The sequence below is a fragment of the Sinocyclocheilus anshuiensis genome, unplaced genomic scaffold, assembly GCF_001515605.1.
Source record: "Sinocyclocheilus anshuiensis isolate Anshui unplaced genomic scaffold, SAMN03320099.WGS_v1.1 scaffold447, whole genome shotgun sequence".
NCBI lineage: Eukaryota > Metazoa > Chordata > Actinopteri > Cypriniformes > Cyprinidae > Sinocyclocheilus > Sinocyclocheilus anshuiensis.
This window is the reverse complement of record NW_015552615.1, coordinates 943,539-964,795: the sequence shown is the minus strand read 5'-3', so window position 1 is coordinate 964,795 and position 21,257 is coordinate 943,539. Positions and strand designations below refer to the sequence as shown.

Genomic DNA, 21,257 nt, shown 5'->3' with positions numbered 1-21,257 from the left:
AACATGGTAATAGCATGGTATTATTCGTAAGTGAAGAGAAATGGTTCAAAACAAGAACTATCAGAAACAAGTACCATCATTTTACCATATTTTGGGGTACTTCCAAGAAAACCATGGTAATTACCATGGTAAATGATCTAAAAAAAATAAGGTAATACCATGGTACTATTTTTAAGGGAAGATAAATAGTTCAAACCGCACTTACCAAAAAAGTACCATAGCGTTACCATATTTTGGGGGTACTTCAACGAAAACCACGGTAGTACTATGGTACGTCTCCAAAAAGTACCATGCAATTATTTGTAAGTGAAGAGAAAGTTCAAAACAAGAACTTACAGAAAAAAGCACTACCATTATTTACCCTATTTTGTGTAAGAAAACTATGGTAGTATCATGGTAAGTTCCTAAAACATGGTAATAGCATGGTACTACTTGTAAGTGAAGAGAAATAGTTCCAAAACAGCCCTTACAGAAAAAAAGCACCATAGTGTTACCATATTTCCGGGGTTCTTTTTACATGATGTCATGGTAATACTATGGTATTTTAGATATAGCACAATAGTAATATGCATTTTTGGACAATAATTATATATGACAATATTAATGTGTGTGGGTTTTTTTTTTGCGCTAGCTTCTTTTTCCCACTATAAAATCAAAAGCGCGTCCTGTGGATCCCGCGGCCAGCAGATCTACCTGACACTTAAATCCGCATGAGCTCATAAACGCTTTCTCCTTCCATGTCTAACATCGGTGTCACAGCGCTGGAAGGGGAGTCGCGCCCCCTGAGCCAAAGCTGCTTATGAGCTATCGGCTAAGTCCTTTTTCATGTCTCTAGCCCTCTTTCTCTCCCTCCGTCTGATTTATTCACCTTTTACACACAAACAAATACGCTGTGTTGTCATCCTTCAAATGGGATCAAACTCCATGCATTTAGCGGCTTAAGCTAATCTGATTTCACTGTTGTTCTATCAGAAACGCAAGCGGTGACGCTAGCGAGCGCTGGAGCAGAGAAAGGCGACGCTAGCATGGCACACGAACAAAGCTTGATAATTGGGCTAGCAGTAGAGTGCAACGTCATGAGAAATGTGAAAGCAAGCAAGTTTTTGAATCACACAACAGGCCACATGAAGAGAATATCATCCGGTTTGCAAAAAATACAAACACTTTCTTGGGGGGCAATTTTATGACTAATTTATATAGGTAATTTTCGAGCAACACTGACTCAACCGGCCTGTTGAAAGCAAAAAATGGCTATCATGATTTATTCAAGATTTATTCAAAATGCAACTTATGTAAAGAACATAAACAGGTTCCCTCTCGTGCAACCAAAAAGGACCGTCTCACCCGATGCAGTGTTTATGTGGAGGCCAAGCTTTGTGCATCTCCTACAAAGCGCCAATCTTAGGTGCGAGATAAACGAGTGTAATTGCGTGTTCCTCCACAGGCCTAATTTCCAGCCCAATCACCAGAGTGATTAATCACAGAGCCAGAGCGTGCATAAAGTTTTAACACACAAACCGCAGCGTCTCCTGGCCTCCGCGGGCGTCTCTTGCTCACCTAAGCCAATTTAGTCGACACAACGCAATGGGGGACCCTGGGGAGGCAGACTACAAATCACGTAAACATGCTACAGGTTATCGTAAAGCTATTACATCGCTGAAGCTGCAGCATGGGGCTTCCAAAGAGTCCTGCGTTTAATGAGAGAAATTTATTACGATAAGCCGTCACCGGATTGCACTTTACCTCTGTATTTGGGGGACCGAGACGCTTGCGATTTTTCACCTTAAATGTGCTTCACAGCGGGTATCATGGCCCTTTGGTCTGAAACGGTCCTGCTGGAAGATGAAACGTCTTCTGAGCTCCTATGGACTCAAACGGCATCTTTTTCAGCATATACTGGTATTGTGTTGAGCTCGGTCTTTGTTCTGTCCAGTGAGTTGGACAGATGAAAAGCGGCTACACAGCGTGACGCTACATCACAGGATGCATGGTGATTGTTAAGGTGTGAACGCCACCCATATCGCTTTGAGTTTCCACTAAAAAACCTCTCTGGCTCTGGCTCATCTAACAAGAAAAAACATGCTCTTTTGTGTCTCCCTTCTTTCAAGTAGACTTTTACTTTATTCTGCTTGGTAACCCTTAAAAAGTCACTGCTGGTGACTCTGTGGCTTCTCACACAAGTTTCCTTTTAGTTCTAGTGCTTTCCAAGAACATTTTTGAGTATTTCAGTTTGCATATAAGGTCAACATGAAATTTGAAATCAACCAGCTTTTCTTTCTTAAAAAAAAAGAAAAGAAAAACTATACATATAGAACTGTGGCAACATCTTCAAGATGCTTCAAGAAACCTACCTGCAAAGCTACAGTACTGTTAAAAGTTGTAGGCACTTGTGTAAAAATGCTGTAAAATGAGGATGCTGTCAAAAATAATGTCATAGGTTCTCTTTATCAATTAACTTCTATTAACTAAATGAAATCAACATTTGGTGTGAGCATCCTTTGCGTTTAAAGCAGCTTTTGCCCTCGGTGCACTTGTGCATAGTTTTTCAGGGAGCTTTGTTTCTTGAAGCATCTTGGAGACGTTGCCACAGTTCTTCTGGATTGAGTCTGTCTCAGTTTGTTCTGTTTCTTCATGTTACTCCAGACAGACTGACGATGATCAGATCAGATCAGATCTCTGTGTGGAGCACTGGCTGTTGTCACACAAATATCTCACTGGATTATTACAATTAATGGCAAAATTAATGTTTGGAAATGCAAACTGATATTTCCTACTGACACACTCCAGCAAAAGATAGAAATAACTGACTTAAAACCATTTTTAGCTGGTGAAATACATATATACACACACACATACAATACAATATAAAATAAATGGTTTTAAAAAGATTACAAATTTCTTTTTTTTTAGGTATGATATGACATCCTTAAACACTTAAGGCACTGTGTAGTTTTACCTGCACATCTTTGAAAGGGTCTTTAATCTTAATTTTCACAGCTGTCATTCATATTCACATGGTTAAATTATTCTTTATCTCTGGGGTTTTATCCAGAAAAAGACTGGTAGTTAATTTAATGATTCACAGGTGACTTTAATTATTCACAATTATGTAATTACTAGAACAACTATTTTTCACCTGTGCATCACATTTACTGTATGCTTATATGCAGCATAATTTCATTGCTTAAGATTTGTTTCTAACATAAAACGTAACTGAAACAATTAAAATTGAGTTTCAATGCTTAAACCAATGACAGAGAATAAAATATAAAATGGTACTTAAAAAAATCAGCAAAAAAGAAAAACCTAACAGGACACACAAAATATATATTTTTAGTCTTTCAAACTGAACTTGGTTATTTAATGGTTAAATAACTTACAAAAGAAAGCAACATTCATGCTTTTATTTTTCCAAGGATGAAAACGGAAGATGACAAAAGCCATTCTTACACACAGCCAAAAATGTAGTACAAAGGTTACTAGTTCTGTACAACAAAAAAATCTCTGAGCATCCTTAATCCAGCAATAACAGTCCTCATTCAGTGCCTCTATTGTGGAGCGAAGCCCTCGAGAAGAAGAGCGCAAAGACACACAGAAAAGAGGAGTGCACACAATTTTCCATGACATCTCCAAAAAGCAAGAAAACCTTTTGTTGTTCTTTATGTTTCACGGCCGCTCTAAAAGAGGCAGGAAAATGTTCGGCGGATCAACAAATAAACACAGCTTTGAGGAAATAAACTTAAAAACTAATTCTAATAATTCCAGTCAGAGAGAGAAGAATTGGGGTAATAAAGCACATCATTGTCATGAAAACAATGTCATTACTTCAAAAAATAAATAAAAAATCATGTTCTTTGAGCAAAATATATTTTGTCATTTAATTTTTCTAATTTCAAACAAATATAGCTCTTTAAGCCCCATTTCCCCTTTAATTAATTTACATGTTTACATTGTTCTCTATAATCGTAATCATGCATATATGTCAATTACCTCACACCGTGACTACCGCCATTGAAAAGCACATGCTAATGGTTGCATCTCATCATATCTTGAATAAAAAGACATGGCACAGTCAAATGAAGTACTGTACCTGCTCAATGTCAAGTGTCTGGATTAGCAGAAATTATTCTACATGCTACATGCAATTTGTTTACATGGAACAGCATTCTATAGATTTTCATGGTCAATGGCAGTATGAAGTGAAAAACCTACTTGATCCTTTCTTCAGATGAATGTTTAGTGTACTGTACTTCATAAAAGCCAGTGTAGCTCTATTTCAAAACCTTTCAAACTTTCTCAAAGTAGTCTCAAAAACACCTAATGCCCTAGAAATGGATGATACCTTTTAGCTTTCAGTAAGACCATGTAATTCATTCAAAATCAATTGATTTTTAATTTCATTTATTTTAGTATATGTTAATATTTGTTAACATTCAAAATCAACAAGATGTTAATAAATAACATGAAATCATTAATTATTATTATTATTATTATTGTTGTTGATTTTTACATTACCAAATATGGTCAAAATTGCATATTATATATTAACATTTGTTAACATTTAAAATCAACAAGTGAATCAATACAAAATATTGAATAATAATAATAATAATTATTATTATTATTATTATTATTACCAAATATTGTCTGTCTATCTATTTTTTTTATTTTACCAACTATCATCAACATTTTTGTATTATACATATTTACATTTGTTAACATTTAAAATCAACAAAATCTATAAGTTAAATTAAATGTTAATTATGAATAATATATAACATTTGCTAACATTTAAAATAAACAAGAAGTTCATAAATATAAAATAAATCTAATTAAATGTAATAAATATAATTAAATAAAAAAAATATAAAAAAGCTGAAATGTTGATTATAAATAATATTTATTTATCCATTCCGATTCGTTTGGCGGAAGAAGACAAGATGGCGCCGATGTGTGAGGCTCGCCATCGGTCTGGGTTGTTATGTGTTTGTGTTTGTATGCTGTTATGTTGGCTAACTTTTTTAACTCAACAAGTGGCTTCACTCTTGAGTTACGATCGGTATCAGCTATTACTCATCAAATCAACTGTGGATGAGGCGCTAGCAATTGACTACATGGGCTCAAGTCACTGTCCCCCTCCTGTGTTGGCTAATGTTCTCGACCATCTGTGGCGTTCACCATACGATGCTCCACGCAAAAAACGCTGCCGGAAAAGAGGATGCCGTGGCGGTATCATTGTTAAATCTAGAACGCTTCTAGCAATAAACCTGAGGTCCGTGCGTCAAATTGTTACGCTATGCCAGGCCGCTTCCCGGTGTGGTTTAGAGGGATCGGGTGGATGGATCCAACCGATCTTTTCTGAAGCGGTACGAAGGATCATTCCACCACGTTGTCGGGGGAGAGGCGTGGATCATACGAATCATACGAACCTCCGCTATTTGCACCGTGAGCAGCCTCGTATCAAGGAAGTAACAGCAATTCAACTTGCGCAGATAAACGCCCGTTCGCTAGTAAACAAAACTTCCATCCTGAATGACTTTATTACGACGAATAAACTGGATTTCCTCTTCATATCAGAAACCTGGCTTAAGGTAGGAGATTGTTCGCCGATGGGGGGGGGGGGGGGATTAATGACTATACATCAAAAAAAATATTCACTGTCAGATACTTCAGCTATTCCAAATAAGAGGTACAAACCCAGTGACGGTCCCATAGGAAAGAAAAATCAAAAGTGAGATCTCTTTAACACCTCAAATATTTATCCTAGACAGAAATGAGGTTACAACACTGGATACCAGCTCATGTAATAATCAATTCCAGAAGATGCAGTGCAGCTGATAGAAGCAGAAGCTCCTGCTTTAATAGACAGAGACTCCCCAAAGGAAAGAAATTATCAAAAGTGAGATCTCTTTAACATCTCAAATGTTTCTCCTAGACAGAAATGAGGTTACTTTAAGATCGAATGGAGATTTTTGCTTGAGTCACCTGCTTCTCAAACTTGTCTCCTGAGACAAAAACTCTAACACTCTCACAATGCTCTCCTTTAAAGTTTTAGAAGAGATCTCAACAACATCATCTCCTCAAAAGTTTAGATTGGAGAGCCCAAGAACATCACACACTTTTTTTTTCTTTAGATTTTTCTCTTTAGCTAAATAATCTGGGGGTCTCATATTTGTCTCCTGTAATGCTTTAGAAGAGATCTCAACAACTTTACAAAGTGTGCATCAAGTCAAGTACTTGAAAAGCACTAAATAAAGGGGGGGAAATCATAAATTCAAAGTTAAAGGTTTTATTGAGAGAGGAATTATGAAGAAATAAGGATAATGTTACTTTTTATGGGACAATGTTTATGTACTAGGCACATCATTTGTTGTTGGAAATAGTAATGTAGCGGATGCCTTAATCAAAACTGATTTACAGAAAATGTAACCCTGGAGTTTTCTTTGCTGAAAGGCACATAAATGGCTTATGACTCGATCTTGATTATTAAAGGGGTCATACATGATGTTGGTGTAATGAAGTGATCTTCTTTATGCACCAAGAGCTTGTAACACTCCAAAGAGAAAGGAAAAATTGAAATCGCATCATATGACCCCTTAATTGACTAATTTGATTATTAATACATATTATGAAGAAATGTTTGAGCTCATATTGAGGCATTTGACTTGGTGCACACTTTGTAAAGTTATTGAGATCACTTCTGAAATTTAGAGAAGACAAATGTGAGAGCTCTCTTAGTGTAGGAGAAATGTCTGAGCACAGTGTGTGATGTTGTTGAGATCTCTTCTAAAGCTTTAAAAGAGACAACTGTGAGTGATCCAGTGTCTTTAGCTAAGGAGAAAAATCTGAGCATAGTGTGTGATGTTGTTGAGATCTCTTCTAAAGCTTTAAAGAGATCTTTTTTAAATCTTTAAAAGAGACAAATGTGAGAGATCCAGTGTCTGTAGCTAAAGATAAATATCTGAGAACAGTGTGTAAAGTTGTTAAGATCTCTTTTAAAGCTTTAAAGAAGACCATTGTGAGAGTGTTAAGAGTTTTTGTCTCAGGAGACAAGTTTGAGAACCAGGAGACTCAAGCAAAAGTTTCCATTCACGGTAACCTCATTTCTGTCTAGGAGAAATATTTAAAATGGTAAAGATCTCTTTTTTATTTTATTTTTCTTCCCTCTGGTTAGCTTCAATGTCGTTTATCTATACCATTTCAATCAAAGACAATACACGCATTGTCATATTTGAAGTTGCTTTATGTAGATAGTGTTTCATTGCACAGTGATATTACATACATGCAAAAATAGGCTGTGCAAGACAACATTTTAATACTAAGCAAAGCAACAAAAAAAAAAAACACTGGTACACTACTGTTACATTTGTTAAAAAAAAAGGTATTGCTCTTATACTAAACATCTTGCACTTGTAAGTCCTTTCTAGTGTGTTTGGAAAATGTGGTGTATATACAATGCTGGACATTGAAGATAAATTTAAACATTTAAACTAGTAACCCTTGATATTCTGAAATGTTTAATGCTATTTAAACTACTATTTAAATTATATTAATAAATAACTATTTAAATGACAGTTTTAGTATTTACAATATTAGTAAAAGTTTAACGTTTCTCCTAAAATAAAACTGAAGACATCTTATGACAAAGCTGATATCTCAATGAGACATATAAGAGAATCACCCTTTAGTATCCTGAGCGTAGAGTAAGCTTTGTTAGAGTCATAGCCTTGTGGGCAGCACATCAACGTGAAGCAGAACTGCACCGCAGACAACATAGGTTCAAATCCCAGCTAAAGGTACTTTCCTGCTCCTGTTCAGTTCTCACCTGTCCAATTGTTTCCTGTCTCTACTCCTACTGTCGTGACCATTAGAGGTGAAAAACCCCATTGCAATAAAAAAGCATCAGCAACCTCTGAGCAGTAAAACATTTTTATAATGGAGTCTTGCAAGAGATTACAGCAAGAAAATAAAGAGATCTCCCATGTTTCGCACACGTTTCTGTCCCATTGGCATTTTGGATTCCTTTCTTTCAGAACTTTCTCATGTCTCAGTTGTGTCTGCTTTAATTTCTCCTAAGGAATTTTAGGAGAAACATCTGAGACACTATTGATACTAAAATGAGAAATACATGAGAATCACAACTAAGTCTCCTGAAGTTAGAAAGAGAAACCACTGATCAATAAAATATTCCTATAATGGAGTCTTGATAGAGATTGCAGCAAGACAATAAAGAGATAATCTTAATGTTTCTTCCACCACATTCTCTGTTTTGAAATTTTTTTCTCAAATATTTATCATGTCTCATTTGTGTCTACTTCTATTTCTCCTAAGGAATTTTAGAGGAAACATCTGAAATGCTGTTGATACTAAAATGAGAGATATATGAGAATCTCATCCAAGTCTCCTGAGCTTAAGAAAAGCAACCACTGAGCAATACATTTTTCCTATGGGGTTGGCTTAGTCTATCGGCCACCGAAACCATTTTTTGAGCGAAATGTCGACAAAGTATGATCGCTTTTTGCTCTTGGGTGATTTTAATGTGCATATTTGCTGTGGTAAGGACACACTTGCATGTGATTTCGTAAATCTGATTAAATCTTTCGACCGGGTGCAATGGGTAAATAGCCCTACTCACAATCAAGGCCATATGTTAGACCTGGTTCTAACCCATAATTTGCAAATCGAAGATGTAAAGGTTTGTGGGTCAAATTTTTCTGATCATATGCCTATCACATTTAATACTTCTACTACCATTCAACCTGTATTTTTAGAAGACTCCTTGGGTTGGTTAAAGTGATTACATGCTACTTCAAATGCTGAGTTTACTGCACTATTCAAAACCAAGTGCAATCTCTTAAGGCTGGAATCTTCTCTGCCGCTTTTAGGTGCTGATGAACACTGGTCTCTGTTAAATTCAACATGTGTCGATATTATGGAATGTATTGCTCTGCTAAGACCTAGAAAACATAATTCCAAAATTAATCCCTGATTAAATGAATTGACTCGCTCCCTCAGAAGACAATGTAGGCAGGCAGAGAGAAGATGGAAAAAGAGCAAGCTCCAAGTTCACTATGAATCCTTCAGAGATTCGTTATTCAAGTTTCAGAAAGCTGCAAGTGATGCAAAAAAACACTTATTTCTTTAAATGCAAACTCTACAGTAGAAAAGTTTCAATCTGGGATTAAGGCAGCCCATAGCACAGAGTCGGCACAGCTGAAAGTGTTAAAGGATATTTTTCTCACTCTAGATAAAGGAGATGCTGTGATTTTAGTGCTGCTGGATCTCAGCGCAGCATTTGACATGATTGACCATAATATCCTTATCTCTAGTCTGGAACACAGAGTAGGTTTAAAAGACACGGTCTTGAAACGGTTTAAATCCTTTGTCAGTGATAGATATTTTTCAGTCAATTATGGAAATTCGACTTCTACCAAAAAATGCCTTTTGTGGGGTGTGCCACAAGGGTCTATTTTATCTCCCACTCTTTTTTCTTTGTATTTGCTCCCGCTGGGTAGCATTTTTAGAAAGCATGGAGTATCATTCCATTGTTTCGCCGATGACACTCAACTGTATTTACCACTAAGACAACCCAACAACATCTTTGGATTCTCTTTTAGCTTGCCTAAACGATGTTAAAAACTGGATGGCGAAATTTTTTTTAATGTTAAACGATGACAAAACAGAGGTCATTTTATTTTGCTAGTCTAATGACTCTGCCAAGGTCCTTTTAGATTCGAGCAGGTTGGCACGGTACTGTAAAACGTCGGTACGAAATTTAGGTTTCATAATCAATGATAAATTAAATTAATTAATCAATTCGGTGGTGTGGGCCTGCTTTTATAATCTGTGTCTTTTAGCAAAAACTAAACCTTTCTTATCAAATGTAGACCTTGAAAGAGTCATTCATACTTTTCTTTTATCACGTCTTGATTTTTGTAAACCTTTATATGGTGGCATCTCCGCCGCATCTCTGGCACGCCTGCAATCTGTGCAAATCTGTGTGAAATCTGAGTCCATTACTCCAGTTTTAGCTAATTTGCGGTGGCTCCCCGTTCATTTTAGAATCAAATATAAGATTTTAATGTTTGTATATAAAGCTTTAAATAATAAGGCCCGTACCTTACTAATCTGTTGATCCCTTATAATCCCCTTAGAGCACTGCTGTCAGAAAACCAAAACCTACTTACAATTCCAAGGACAAACCGCCTTTCAAAAGGTGATCGTGCTTTTGCAGTTTTGGGACAGAGATTATGCAATAGGTTGCCTTTATCTATTAGATCTGCTACGTCCTTATCAGTATTCAGGAACCTGCTGAAAGCTCACTTAGTTCTGGCAGCCTACAACAGCCAAACTTGTATGGGGTAAATGTGGTGTCTATGATGTTTGATTTGTTAATATGTGTATCTTTTATTATTGTCTGTTTGCTGCTTTTGTACTGATACTATGTAAAGCACTTGGGTCCAACCTCGGTTGCTTTTAGTAGTGCTATATAAATAAACAAACCAAACCAAACCATCTATACATTTATTTTATTTTATTTTATTTTTCCAAATATTGGCAAGCTTTTTTGTGTGCCGGGCCAGTTCACTAGGTTTGGAGCAGAGCTTGTGATTTTTATCCCCTCAAAAATGCACTTTTTGTGCATAGACCACAGAAGACCGTTGGTCAGGTGGGTCTGAAACAGCATGAAGGTAAATAAAAGATGAAAGGAGTCTCATTTTTGGGCTGAACATGTATTCTTACATTCCACGAGTAAACACATGCGAAGATCTGCAACAAGTCGCTACAAAAGCGCTGCAGGTGAGTTTGCTTCACCGCTGCCGTTTTTTCCGCGACTAGAGTTTATAAATTGCCTTTGGGACGAAATGTCAGACGGATCATTCTTTCCAATTGAAAAAGGTCCAAAGCAGGAGCAAAGCAATAATGAAACTATTCTGACAAAAACAGGAAAGCGATTGGCTCGGTCCTAAATCTGACACACACTGATTGTTCTGCCGGACTCCAGCGCTTCGGTCCGGGTTCGGAGGTCATGCGAGGTCACGGCGCTGTATCTCTCAGACCGGTCGCTTTTTAGGACGAGGCCAAACGGGAAGGAGAGACTGGTGAGTTGAGCCAAACTACATTAGCCCAGCGGGATCAGATGAGATATTGAGCTTGGGAAAAACAAATCTTGTTAGGCGTTGTAAACTGCCGTCAAAGCGAATCAGGGAGGCCATGCTGAGTGCGGCAGTCCCACAATGCAATTAGAATCTGACCACTTCATCACGCCGCACACCTGATGTTCCCGCGATATATATATTGATAGATATTAGCAGCGAGCGCAGCTGTCTGAGAGGAGCCGGCTGATGTCAGATCACGTACGCTTTTCACGGAAATGACAACGTTTTCCTCGCAGGTCCGTATCGCGGCTGACAGCTTTATCAACACGACCAAGTCAGTGTCTCCTGACCGCAGATATCCTATCAAATCGGCAGTAGTGATGATTTGTGTGCGGAACAACGGATCTGCTTTCAGACGCAGATGCGATCGTATCGAGGCATGTCTGGTGAGCATGAGTCCTGATTAGTTTGATGTGAGTTCTCAGGCTTTATCTCACCTGGCCAGGTTTGGCGTCCTCGCAGATCGAAGCCTCGTAAGGAGTGGCGAGTTCGGGAGGGTTGTCGTTCACGTCCAGGATGCGGATGCTCACCGCCGTCTGAGACGCCATGGACTGGTTATCTGAGGAGAGGCAGATACAGCCATCATTAGTGCCATCACAACTGGATTAGCAACTATTAGCAGAACTAAATGTTCGTAAAAGTCAAAATATCACATTAGTTTGTGTGAGTCGACTGGAGTGACGCGAGCACGGGTTCAGTTTCTAGGAAACAAACGCTTACAGTCTGAATTCACTACACCGTAAATAACTTCAGATTAAAAGCATCTGACAAATGCATAAACTTACTGTAATTACACTCATTATAAAACACTGAAAACAATACTAGATTTTATATGATAATACTACAGGAAGAAAAAAAATAAATAAATAAAAACATTGAAAAATGCTATTGCTAACAAGTGGTGTGTCTTGTCAAAATTAAAAGAAAGAATAGAGAAGTTATTTTTTATAATGATACTATTATACATGATATAGAAAACAACAACAACAACAAAATAAACACAGTGAAAAACAAATGTTCCTAACAAGTTTGTGTAGTTTAACAAACTTCATAAATATACTACATATTATCTAATGTAGGAAGAAAAACAAACAAGCAAAATAAATAAATAAGCACTGAAAAAATCATATTTGTAACACGTTTCTTTGTCTTGTTTTATAATTATGCTATAATTATAATCTAATGCAGGGAAAAACAAATAGACAAAATAAACACAAACAAACAAGATAGATAGATAGATAGATAGAACAACAACAGATAGATAGATAGATAGAGATATAAAATAAACTTTCAACTTAAAAATTATTCATAACTTACACAGTTTTTTTCTTTCAGTAAATATATCAAAATATCTATTAAAACAAGAAACATTAAAGAACACCATTCTTAACGAAGACAAACAAGAATATACACAGAAAAATGTACATACATTTTTGAACTTTTGAACGTTTGGAACTTACATAATGACATAAAAACAGAAAAATGGATTCAATATTGGGCTGCAATATCATTTTGATCATGGCCTTATTAAGCTTCAATAACATGGAAATATTATTGGAAAATGTGTACATAATTAGTTCCATTTAAGTTCATATAAGTAAAATTATCTAGTAATTAAAAAAACTCTCATGTTGGAGGCGACTGATCCCGAGCTCATTTCTGTGCTTCATTATTTCATTAGAAATGTTTTAATTTTCATAAGAGATGCTTCTCAGCACCACAGCAGGCCACCGAGTGGGCCACCATTTTAATTGTAATGAGACATAATTATCCTTTCCTAATTAACACAGTGTTGCTGTTATGCTTGTGTTTATTTACGGGGATGTACAGTAGTCCACGCATGTTATGTGATGTAGCATATTTAAATTAGCGCTGCCTAATTTAAATATGCCGTTTCATTGTCTTGTTTGACTATACATTATAAAACACAAACATATCTGTAAACCGAATACAGTTTTGGAAAACCAGATTCATCCCAAAATCAAAAGAAAGAAAGAGAATTTATTCTATAAATACAATATCATATATAATATCGAACGTAGAAAAAAACAAAACATATGAATAACAATTAAATACAAAATAAAGTAAAATAAAATACTTAAATTACAAAGTATTCATTGTGGCATTATTTACTGCTGTGTTGGAAAAAACAACAACAATTAAAAATCAAGTATGTTTAAGCGGAAACTAAACTCATAATACATTTTGAATAGAGAAAATTTTAAAAAGACAACCAAACAAAACAAATATTGCAAAGTATTAATCATGGCAGTGTTTATATATTGCCTGATATTGTTCTGATTTAATAATAATAAAAAAATAAAAAAAATTAAAATAAGTATTTTAAAACAAATCCTGGTCTTAAAAGCTGAAATTGAATGCTAAATGAATTTTGAAAGGATAAAAGCTATATCATATTAAAAATCTGAGATTAATTGCTGAAAAATCATTTAAATGGCAAAGTATTCATCATGGTGTTATTTATTATATTGCCTGATACTGTGCTGATTTAAAAAAAAAAAAAGTGTCACTTTATTGTAAAAGTCCACGCATGTTATGTGATGTAGCATATTTAAATTAGCGCTGCCTAATTTAAATATGCCGTTTCATTGTCTTGTTTGACTATACATTATAAAACACAAACATATCTGTAAACCGAATACAGTTTTGGAAAACCAGATTCATCCCAAAATCAAAAGAAAGAAAGAGAATTTATTCTATAAATACAATATCATATATAATATCGAACGTAGAAAAAAACAAAACATATGAATAACAATTAAATACAAAATAAAGTAAAATAAAATACTTAAATTACAAAGTATTCATTGTGGCATTATTTACTGCTGTGTTGGAAAAAACAACAACAATTAAAAATCAAGTATGTTTAAGCGGAAACTAAACTCATAATACATTTTGAATAGAGAAAATTTTAAAAAGACAACCAAACAAAACAAATATTGCAAAGTATTAATCATGGCAGTGTTTATATATTGCCTGATATTGTTCTGATTTAATAATAATAAAAAAATAAAAAAAATTAAAATAAGTATTTTAAAACAAATCCTGGTCTTAAAAGCTGAAATTGAATGCTAAATGAATTTTGAAAGGATAAAAGCTATATCATATTAAAAATCTGAGATTAATTGCTGAAAAATCATTTAAATGGCAAAGTATTCATCATGGTGTTATTTATTATATTGCCGATACGTTGCTTATTTAAAAAAAAAAAAAAGTGTCACTTTATTGTAAACATTTTTGCTTTTGGGGTATATTGCACAAGTTTTCACGAGATTCACCCAAATAAACCAAGAGCAGAATAAGAACACAAAGCTCTGATCAAGTGCAACAATGCATAAGGAACAGATTTCAAGTGTATTATTCCTCTAAAGCCAGCAATACTTTCTCTGTGCTTATATAGAGCAGACATCAGAGCTATATTTAACTAGCGATGTGCGCCTGCGATATGAAGAGAAGGGATTTGAGCAGATTACAGGATGCAGGGCTTCTGTTAGCGGCACAGCAGATGTTGGACGGCCACATATCTTCATGACATATTACCAGTCAGGCACTATATTACAAAATCTGCTCCTCAATCCTGTTTGAAAGCATGTCGCAGAGCACGGCACGCGACTTACACAGAAATCAAGTCTCATGGGGTTTGGCAGTACGCTAAATCCAAAAGGACAGGAGGGTGATTATGAACTGCTATCTCAACGATCGTTGTCTCAAACATGTGGATAACACGGCAATAAACACTTATTGTTAGTAACGGCAAATTACAAATGACAACACAATAATAGATTCTTTATATCAGATGAAGATGCGCAATATGACAACATTTTTTTTTTTTGCTAATTTAGCTAATTGCTGTGTCAATGCACCACTGTGTTAATTAACTTGGAGGTCACAGCATATATGTCTAAATATAATATATAAAATATTACGCTGAATGAAAACTTTGCATCAAAAATTTTAATAAAATAATGAAATAAAATAAAATAAAATAACAAAATATTTATTGTGATATATCAAGGTATATTGCCTGATTTAAATGAAAATAAATAAATAAATAAATAAAAATAAAAAATAAATACATAAATACAATATTTATTGTGGTAATATTTACTATTTTGTGCCGATTTAAATACAAATTTAAATTACAAATAAAATACATTATTTTACTTTTTATTCATTTATTTTGTAAGTAAAAATATAATGAAATACTGGCCAGTAAAATTTCTTTATGTCCTTACAAGTCGCTGGCATTTGACATTTATTTTGGTAATGTGGAGTTCACTGCATATACTGTATGTCTAAAATATAAAATATGAAACTGAATGCACCCTCTTAGTCTTTCATAATAGCTAGTTTAATATAATATTTTGAAATTACAGAGCTGGCACTTTGTAAACCAGTTTCTCTACACATTGTGAGAAAACATATTTAAAGAAGGTTTAAACGATCTTGCATGATTCATATCCAGTCAAATGTTTGTCTCATAAAAACAGAAGAAAATAAAGAAAAGAACGTTCAGATTGCCTTTGGTGCATTTCTGACTCATAAGAGCTCCAGCGGGAGTTACGTGCAGCAGACGAACCCTTCCCTGCGTGATGCTTGGCACTGAATTAGTAGAACTGACAGAGACTGCAGACCTATGGCCTAAATATTAAATTAAACTCGTCTTGTTTTATCAGCTCTCCCGGTTGCACTAACCGTGCCTAATGAGCTTCAAATGTTGTGCAAATTGACAAAACAATATCTCTGTCCTCAACCCACGCCTGAAGACATAAGAGACGTCCAAGAGCAACAATTTGGCATGGAAGCAATAAGTGAATTTCTAGTCTGGATGAGCTTGACTCATTTAAAATAGTGTATAAAGGGCTAAATTGAACTTTGATAGTAAAAGCACTGCTGCTTTATTTTCACTGCGTCACGGCCTCTCGGACAGACCATGTCAGATGCAATAAACGTCTGTGAACTCGGGTCATCGCTGCAGATGAAATGTGTGAATCATGTTGCTGAACTTCATCTGTCTCCTCGAGAATAAAACAACCCTGGCCAGTACAGTCTCTTTCTCTCCTTCTAAGAACTGTATGCATTAAAACTGAATGCACTGTATTTGGAAAATGGAACAGCAACATGTCATTATTGAAAAAATCTAATCAAATTACAATAAATGCATAAATGAATGAATGCATTAATGAATGAATGAATAAATAAATAAATTAATTAATTTGTTATTAGTAATATAATTACAAGATAGATCATATCTGATGAACTTCAATAATTCTAAAAACACAAACATTTTCTTAAAATTTCCATTAAAAAGATTCATAAAAAAGTCATGCTTAATAAAAATCAATTATTTGAGAAGCAAACTTGCAGAGGATGTTAAGACGTGTTTTTGGAAAACATATCTTGAATTAAGATCATTTTTCTCTCTAATATTATAAAGTTGGAAAACAGTATAATAATTCTAATGGTATTATTATTACTATAAATAAACAGTTGATTCAACAAATTTGTTTTTAGTAATATATTTGCAGTTAAAAAGATAAAACACAGACTGATGAACTACCATAATAATAATAATAATAATAATAATAAAAAAAAAACATTTTCTTAATTAATTTATCCATTAAAAAGATACATCTTTAAAATTAAAATCTATTTAGAGAAGCAAAATTGCATGAGATATTAAGACGTGTTTTCAGAGAATATATCTTTAATTAATTAGGAATTAATTAAATTCCTTCTTCTAACCGTAATATCATGAAGTTAGAGAGTATTAACAGTAACAGTATTAGCAGTATTAATAATTAGAGTTATTAAAGCAAAATTGCATGAGATGTGTGTGTTTTCAGACAATATATCTTGAATTAAGTTAATGTTAACAGTTAAGTGAATTAAATTATTAAAAGTTATGATTAAAAATGTTTCCTTGCTGGATTTTTTTCTTCTTTTTTTTTTTTTAAATCATACATCACTAAATTTATATTTATGATTAAAGCTTCATGCTTAATTCAATTCACCAATATGATGAGAAAATACATTTAATTTTGTCCTTGATGTCAAAGACTGCCCATCAAATCAAACTTTCTGGTATTTTAGAGGTCAATTACTGCACGAACGCATTCAAATCAAGAAAAATAAATCGAAATGCTGCTATTTGACGTCCAATGCAAAAGCCACTTGAGAAGCTGAACTCGACCAGCGCTGAAATCCACTGGAGCTCCTCCGGTCGTGCTCGCTGTGCTTTGGCCTTTTCATTAAAAATGAAAGCAAGGAGGTTGGCCGTGATTACAGAAATGTCATTTTTTGTTACACATAAACCCTTCTGTATTTCTAATGACCGGAAAGGGCAAATTTTAGAGCAGGAGCCTCGAAACGGCTCAAAATCCAGAGAGAGCGCAGTGCAGTTATTTTTCACATGTCCTTTCTGTCGAGATAAAGACACAACTGTGTTCTTAGTATCTCTTTACCCTAAGGGCAAGACATGATGGTTTTTCCTCTATTTATCACCTGAAAAAGACGAAGCGAGTAAGCGAGAGAGAGAGAGAGCCTGTCTGCAGTTTGATATCATACAGCCTATCAAACGCACAGAAATTATATGTCACTCTTCTTCAGCAGATAGGATTCTGCGGCGAGCCGACGGCCTGCCAGACTTTCTGACAGTAAAACTCCAGTCTGGAAGCATCGTGCCAAGACTTCGCAAAGAAGCCGAGCTGATAACTCCTTTAGGACAGCAAAGAAAATTTCATCTCCTCAAGTCGACTTTTAGCGATCGGCAGACGTTTGCCACGCCTGCTTTAGTAGGACTAAACCCACAGCCTTGAAAAGATTGAAATTGTATTTATTCCCAGCCAACTGAGGCATACTGAACTGCGTGCATGACCAGATTTCCCAGATTTTGTCTGAAATATCATATTTACTAATATCGCCAGCAATGGCGTGTGAAACGCTCGCAGCACATCGATCTGCAAACGTAACTCTTTGATGAACACTCATTACGCTCTTGAGTGGAGTGTGAAATTTTAAAATACGAATGTACGAGGGAATTATGAAACGTATTTCCAAACTGGCCACTCGACGCCTCATTGCCCAGCGACTCCAGATCCCATGTATTCTGCAGTGAACGAGCACAGGCTGGGAATTCTGATGAAGCCGTTGACTTTGCTAAAGCTACTTCTTCTTTTTCTGCAAAAAAGGACATTATCTTGCAGCAAAACCCTGGTATTTGTGTCTGAGATTGAGATTGAACTGCTTTCTCTCAACAAATTTAGACTAAAACCCAAGATGTGATGCAACTCTTAGAAAGAGCGATCACATGTCTTGAGAAAAACAAATTGTTTAAGACTCCAGAATTGGGATCTGAATGTTAAAGAGTGAGGGTTAAAGGGTTACGAAATGGAGAGACAAAATGTTCTTGACAAATTTTAAAGGTTTGCTGCAAGTTTCAGAATTCAAAACCAACTCCCAAGTTTAAAATATGAATTATTACTTTCTATTTTCCCGAAAAACCTGGATTTGAAATCAGGATGAACGTGACTTCACAATTTCTTCTTGACACGCTCCGTAACATGCATCATCTTTGGGTGTAATCAAGGCAAATATGTTGCAAACTTTATAAACTAACCTTGAGGAACATCAAATCTGAAACTGCATTTGATGAGCTGTGATCGGTGTAATACGTGTTTACATACAGATGTGCTTTAATACAGAGTTCTGACATGAAACTCTGATGGTGCAGTCTGATAGGTCTAACTCAATCTGACGTAATGACATCATTGTCACATGGCACAGCTGATTGGTTCTCTCCTGTACTGGTAGCCAATGAGCTCGCTGCTCAACATTCAAATATATGACTAGAGCTTGCCGTAGCAGTGCAGCTTGCTTCAGAAACCCTCCACCTTCCCCAGCTCCACCTGTATAGATCTGCTACGAGGTGATTCATGTATGCTAGGGGGTTATTTCATGTATGTTATATTTGCAGCAGCAATATTCTTACATGCTCACAGCAGCATGTTGTGGATGTATTGGCAGTAGCAAGTCTCGGTACTTGCTCTGCCGCAGCAGTACACTCTTAAAAATAAAGGTCCTTCAAAAGGTTCTTCAAGCGATGCCATAGAAGAACCATTTTTGGTTCCACAAAGAACCATTCAGTCAAAGGTTCTTTAAAGAACCATCTCTTTCTTACCTTTTTATAATCTGAAGAACCTTCTTTCGCCACAAAGAACCTTTTGTGAAACAGAAAGGTTCTTCAGATGTTAAAGGTTCTTTATGGAACCATTTAGACAAAAAGGTTCTTCTATGGCATCGTGAAGCACCTTTATTTTTAAGAGTGTAGCGTAGCAGATCTATTCCGCCAAGATCAAATACATTAACATTGTCATGTACATTACCATGCCAATCCCTCCGAGAGTTGCCATGACAGAACTGCTGTTTATGCATGAGTGAATCAAGCCAGTGACGAAACCATCAACTTCAAAGATCAACCAGCTGTTCTCTATACTTTGGTTATTTTATATACAGAAAGCAATCAAAGATCAGTCTCTTTATAATCGCTGGAGCAGCAGGAGTTTATCAGTGATTTGATTTCTGCATTATCACAGAATTTTGTATCAGTGAGTTTACACTGCTCAACAAGTCTCTGCATTATTTACATTGTGTTTTCACTGTTTTAGTTATGACGGTAGTATTCGATCATTGCATCGCATGTCAGTAGATATGACTGCGTTTGGCTACTGCAGCACTGCAACCTTTCATGCAATGGGATTCTATCTAAATATAATGCTATAATCAACACTTTTCACAATTAGTTAATATTAGTGGCTTTAGTTTTCGAGAGAGTTCCAAATGTAATGCTCATTTCATATGCAAAGATGTTAGCCAATCACAGCAGTGGGCGTTTACATCGAACTCTCAGCACACATGCCCCTTCCAACAGAGCCTTCATATCAGAGGGCTAAAAATGACCATTTATATCTAAAATATGAGCGTTTTGATAAGTGCACCTCAGGAAACATTATAAAATCATTTAGAAATGCATTTCATGACTCCTTTAATGTTCAGAAAAGATGCACAGGTTGCATTACTAGATGAGAAAAGATGATATATGCTCGAAGACATATGCATTGACCCCAAAACGTATTTGGACACGCATAAATGCATGAATGTTGTAGCATTATGTTAACTTGCTTAGGTTTTGTTTTTTAATGCAATGACATTCAGACATTTTTAGGTGTCAATATACTTGAAAAGCATTGCACAGTTTCTTAACCCTCATGTTGGAGAGGATTTTCTTTTTCCCCAGAAATGCTAGTTAATAGCACTTGACTAAAACATACAAATTTTGCTCACACAGGGTATAACAACTTCTCTCAAAAACTGGATAATTTCAGTACTTTTTGGGGATTTTTCTGTTATACCTGTGGGGTTCCCAGTCAAAAATGACTGGCCTACAAAAAAAAAAAAGCTTAAAAGAATATTTAAATTATTATTACCAAATATTGATCTTTTTTATCAACTTGTTTTCTTTGTTAGCACACACTGTAAAAAATGACCGTGAATTTAACGGTAAAAGACTGTAAAAATGCTACAGTAAAAACCTGTTAAATGGTTAACGGTAAATTCCCCTACTACATACGGTGAAAAACTGTATTTGAGTTTTCAGACGTATTACATGTATTGGACATTAATTTTACGGTAGTATACCGTTTTTGAATACCGTATAATTTACAGTGAATAACCGTAAATTGACATTCCCAGAATTCCCTACGTTAGATTTCAAATTTGATGGGTTGGTATATTAACATTATATCAGTTAATGAAATTACGGTATTTAACTGTAAATTTAAGTTAAAACCGTAAAACCTAAAACGTTGCTACAGTATTTTTTACGGTAAAATTCCGGCAACCACAGCTGCCGTTTTTTTACTGTAAATTTTACTGATTTTTTTTTTTTTATACAGTGCAGGTTTTACATTTCTTGATCATATGCCTCACTGATCTGAGCTTATGCACTTCAGTTTTAGAGTGAATATTGCAAACAAGTTCCCCTTCAGGAACTCGAGCTGCGTCGAAGTCGCTTTGGGA

The 21,257-nt window shown here is 35.3% G+C and overlaps 1 protein-coding gene across 1 annotated transcript in view; it reads right to left on the bottom strand.

The window, feature by feature from the left end:
• The window catches only part of cdh22 (cadherin 22), a 210,643-nt gene that overhangs the window by 31,594 nt on the left and 157,792 nt on the right, over positions 1-21,257 (bottom strand). Inside the window, exon 9 of the mRNA XM_016457334.1 lies at positions 11,597-11,718. Within this exon, the coding sequence (XP_016312820.1) occupies positions 11,597-11,718 (122 nt within the window). The remainder of the gene's footprint in view (positions 1-11,596; positions 11,719-21,257) is intronic.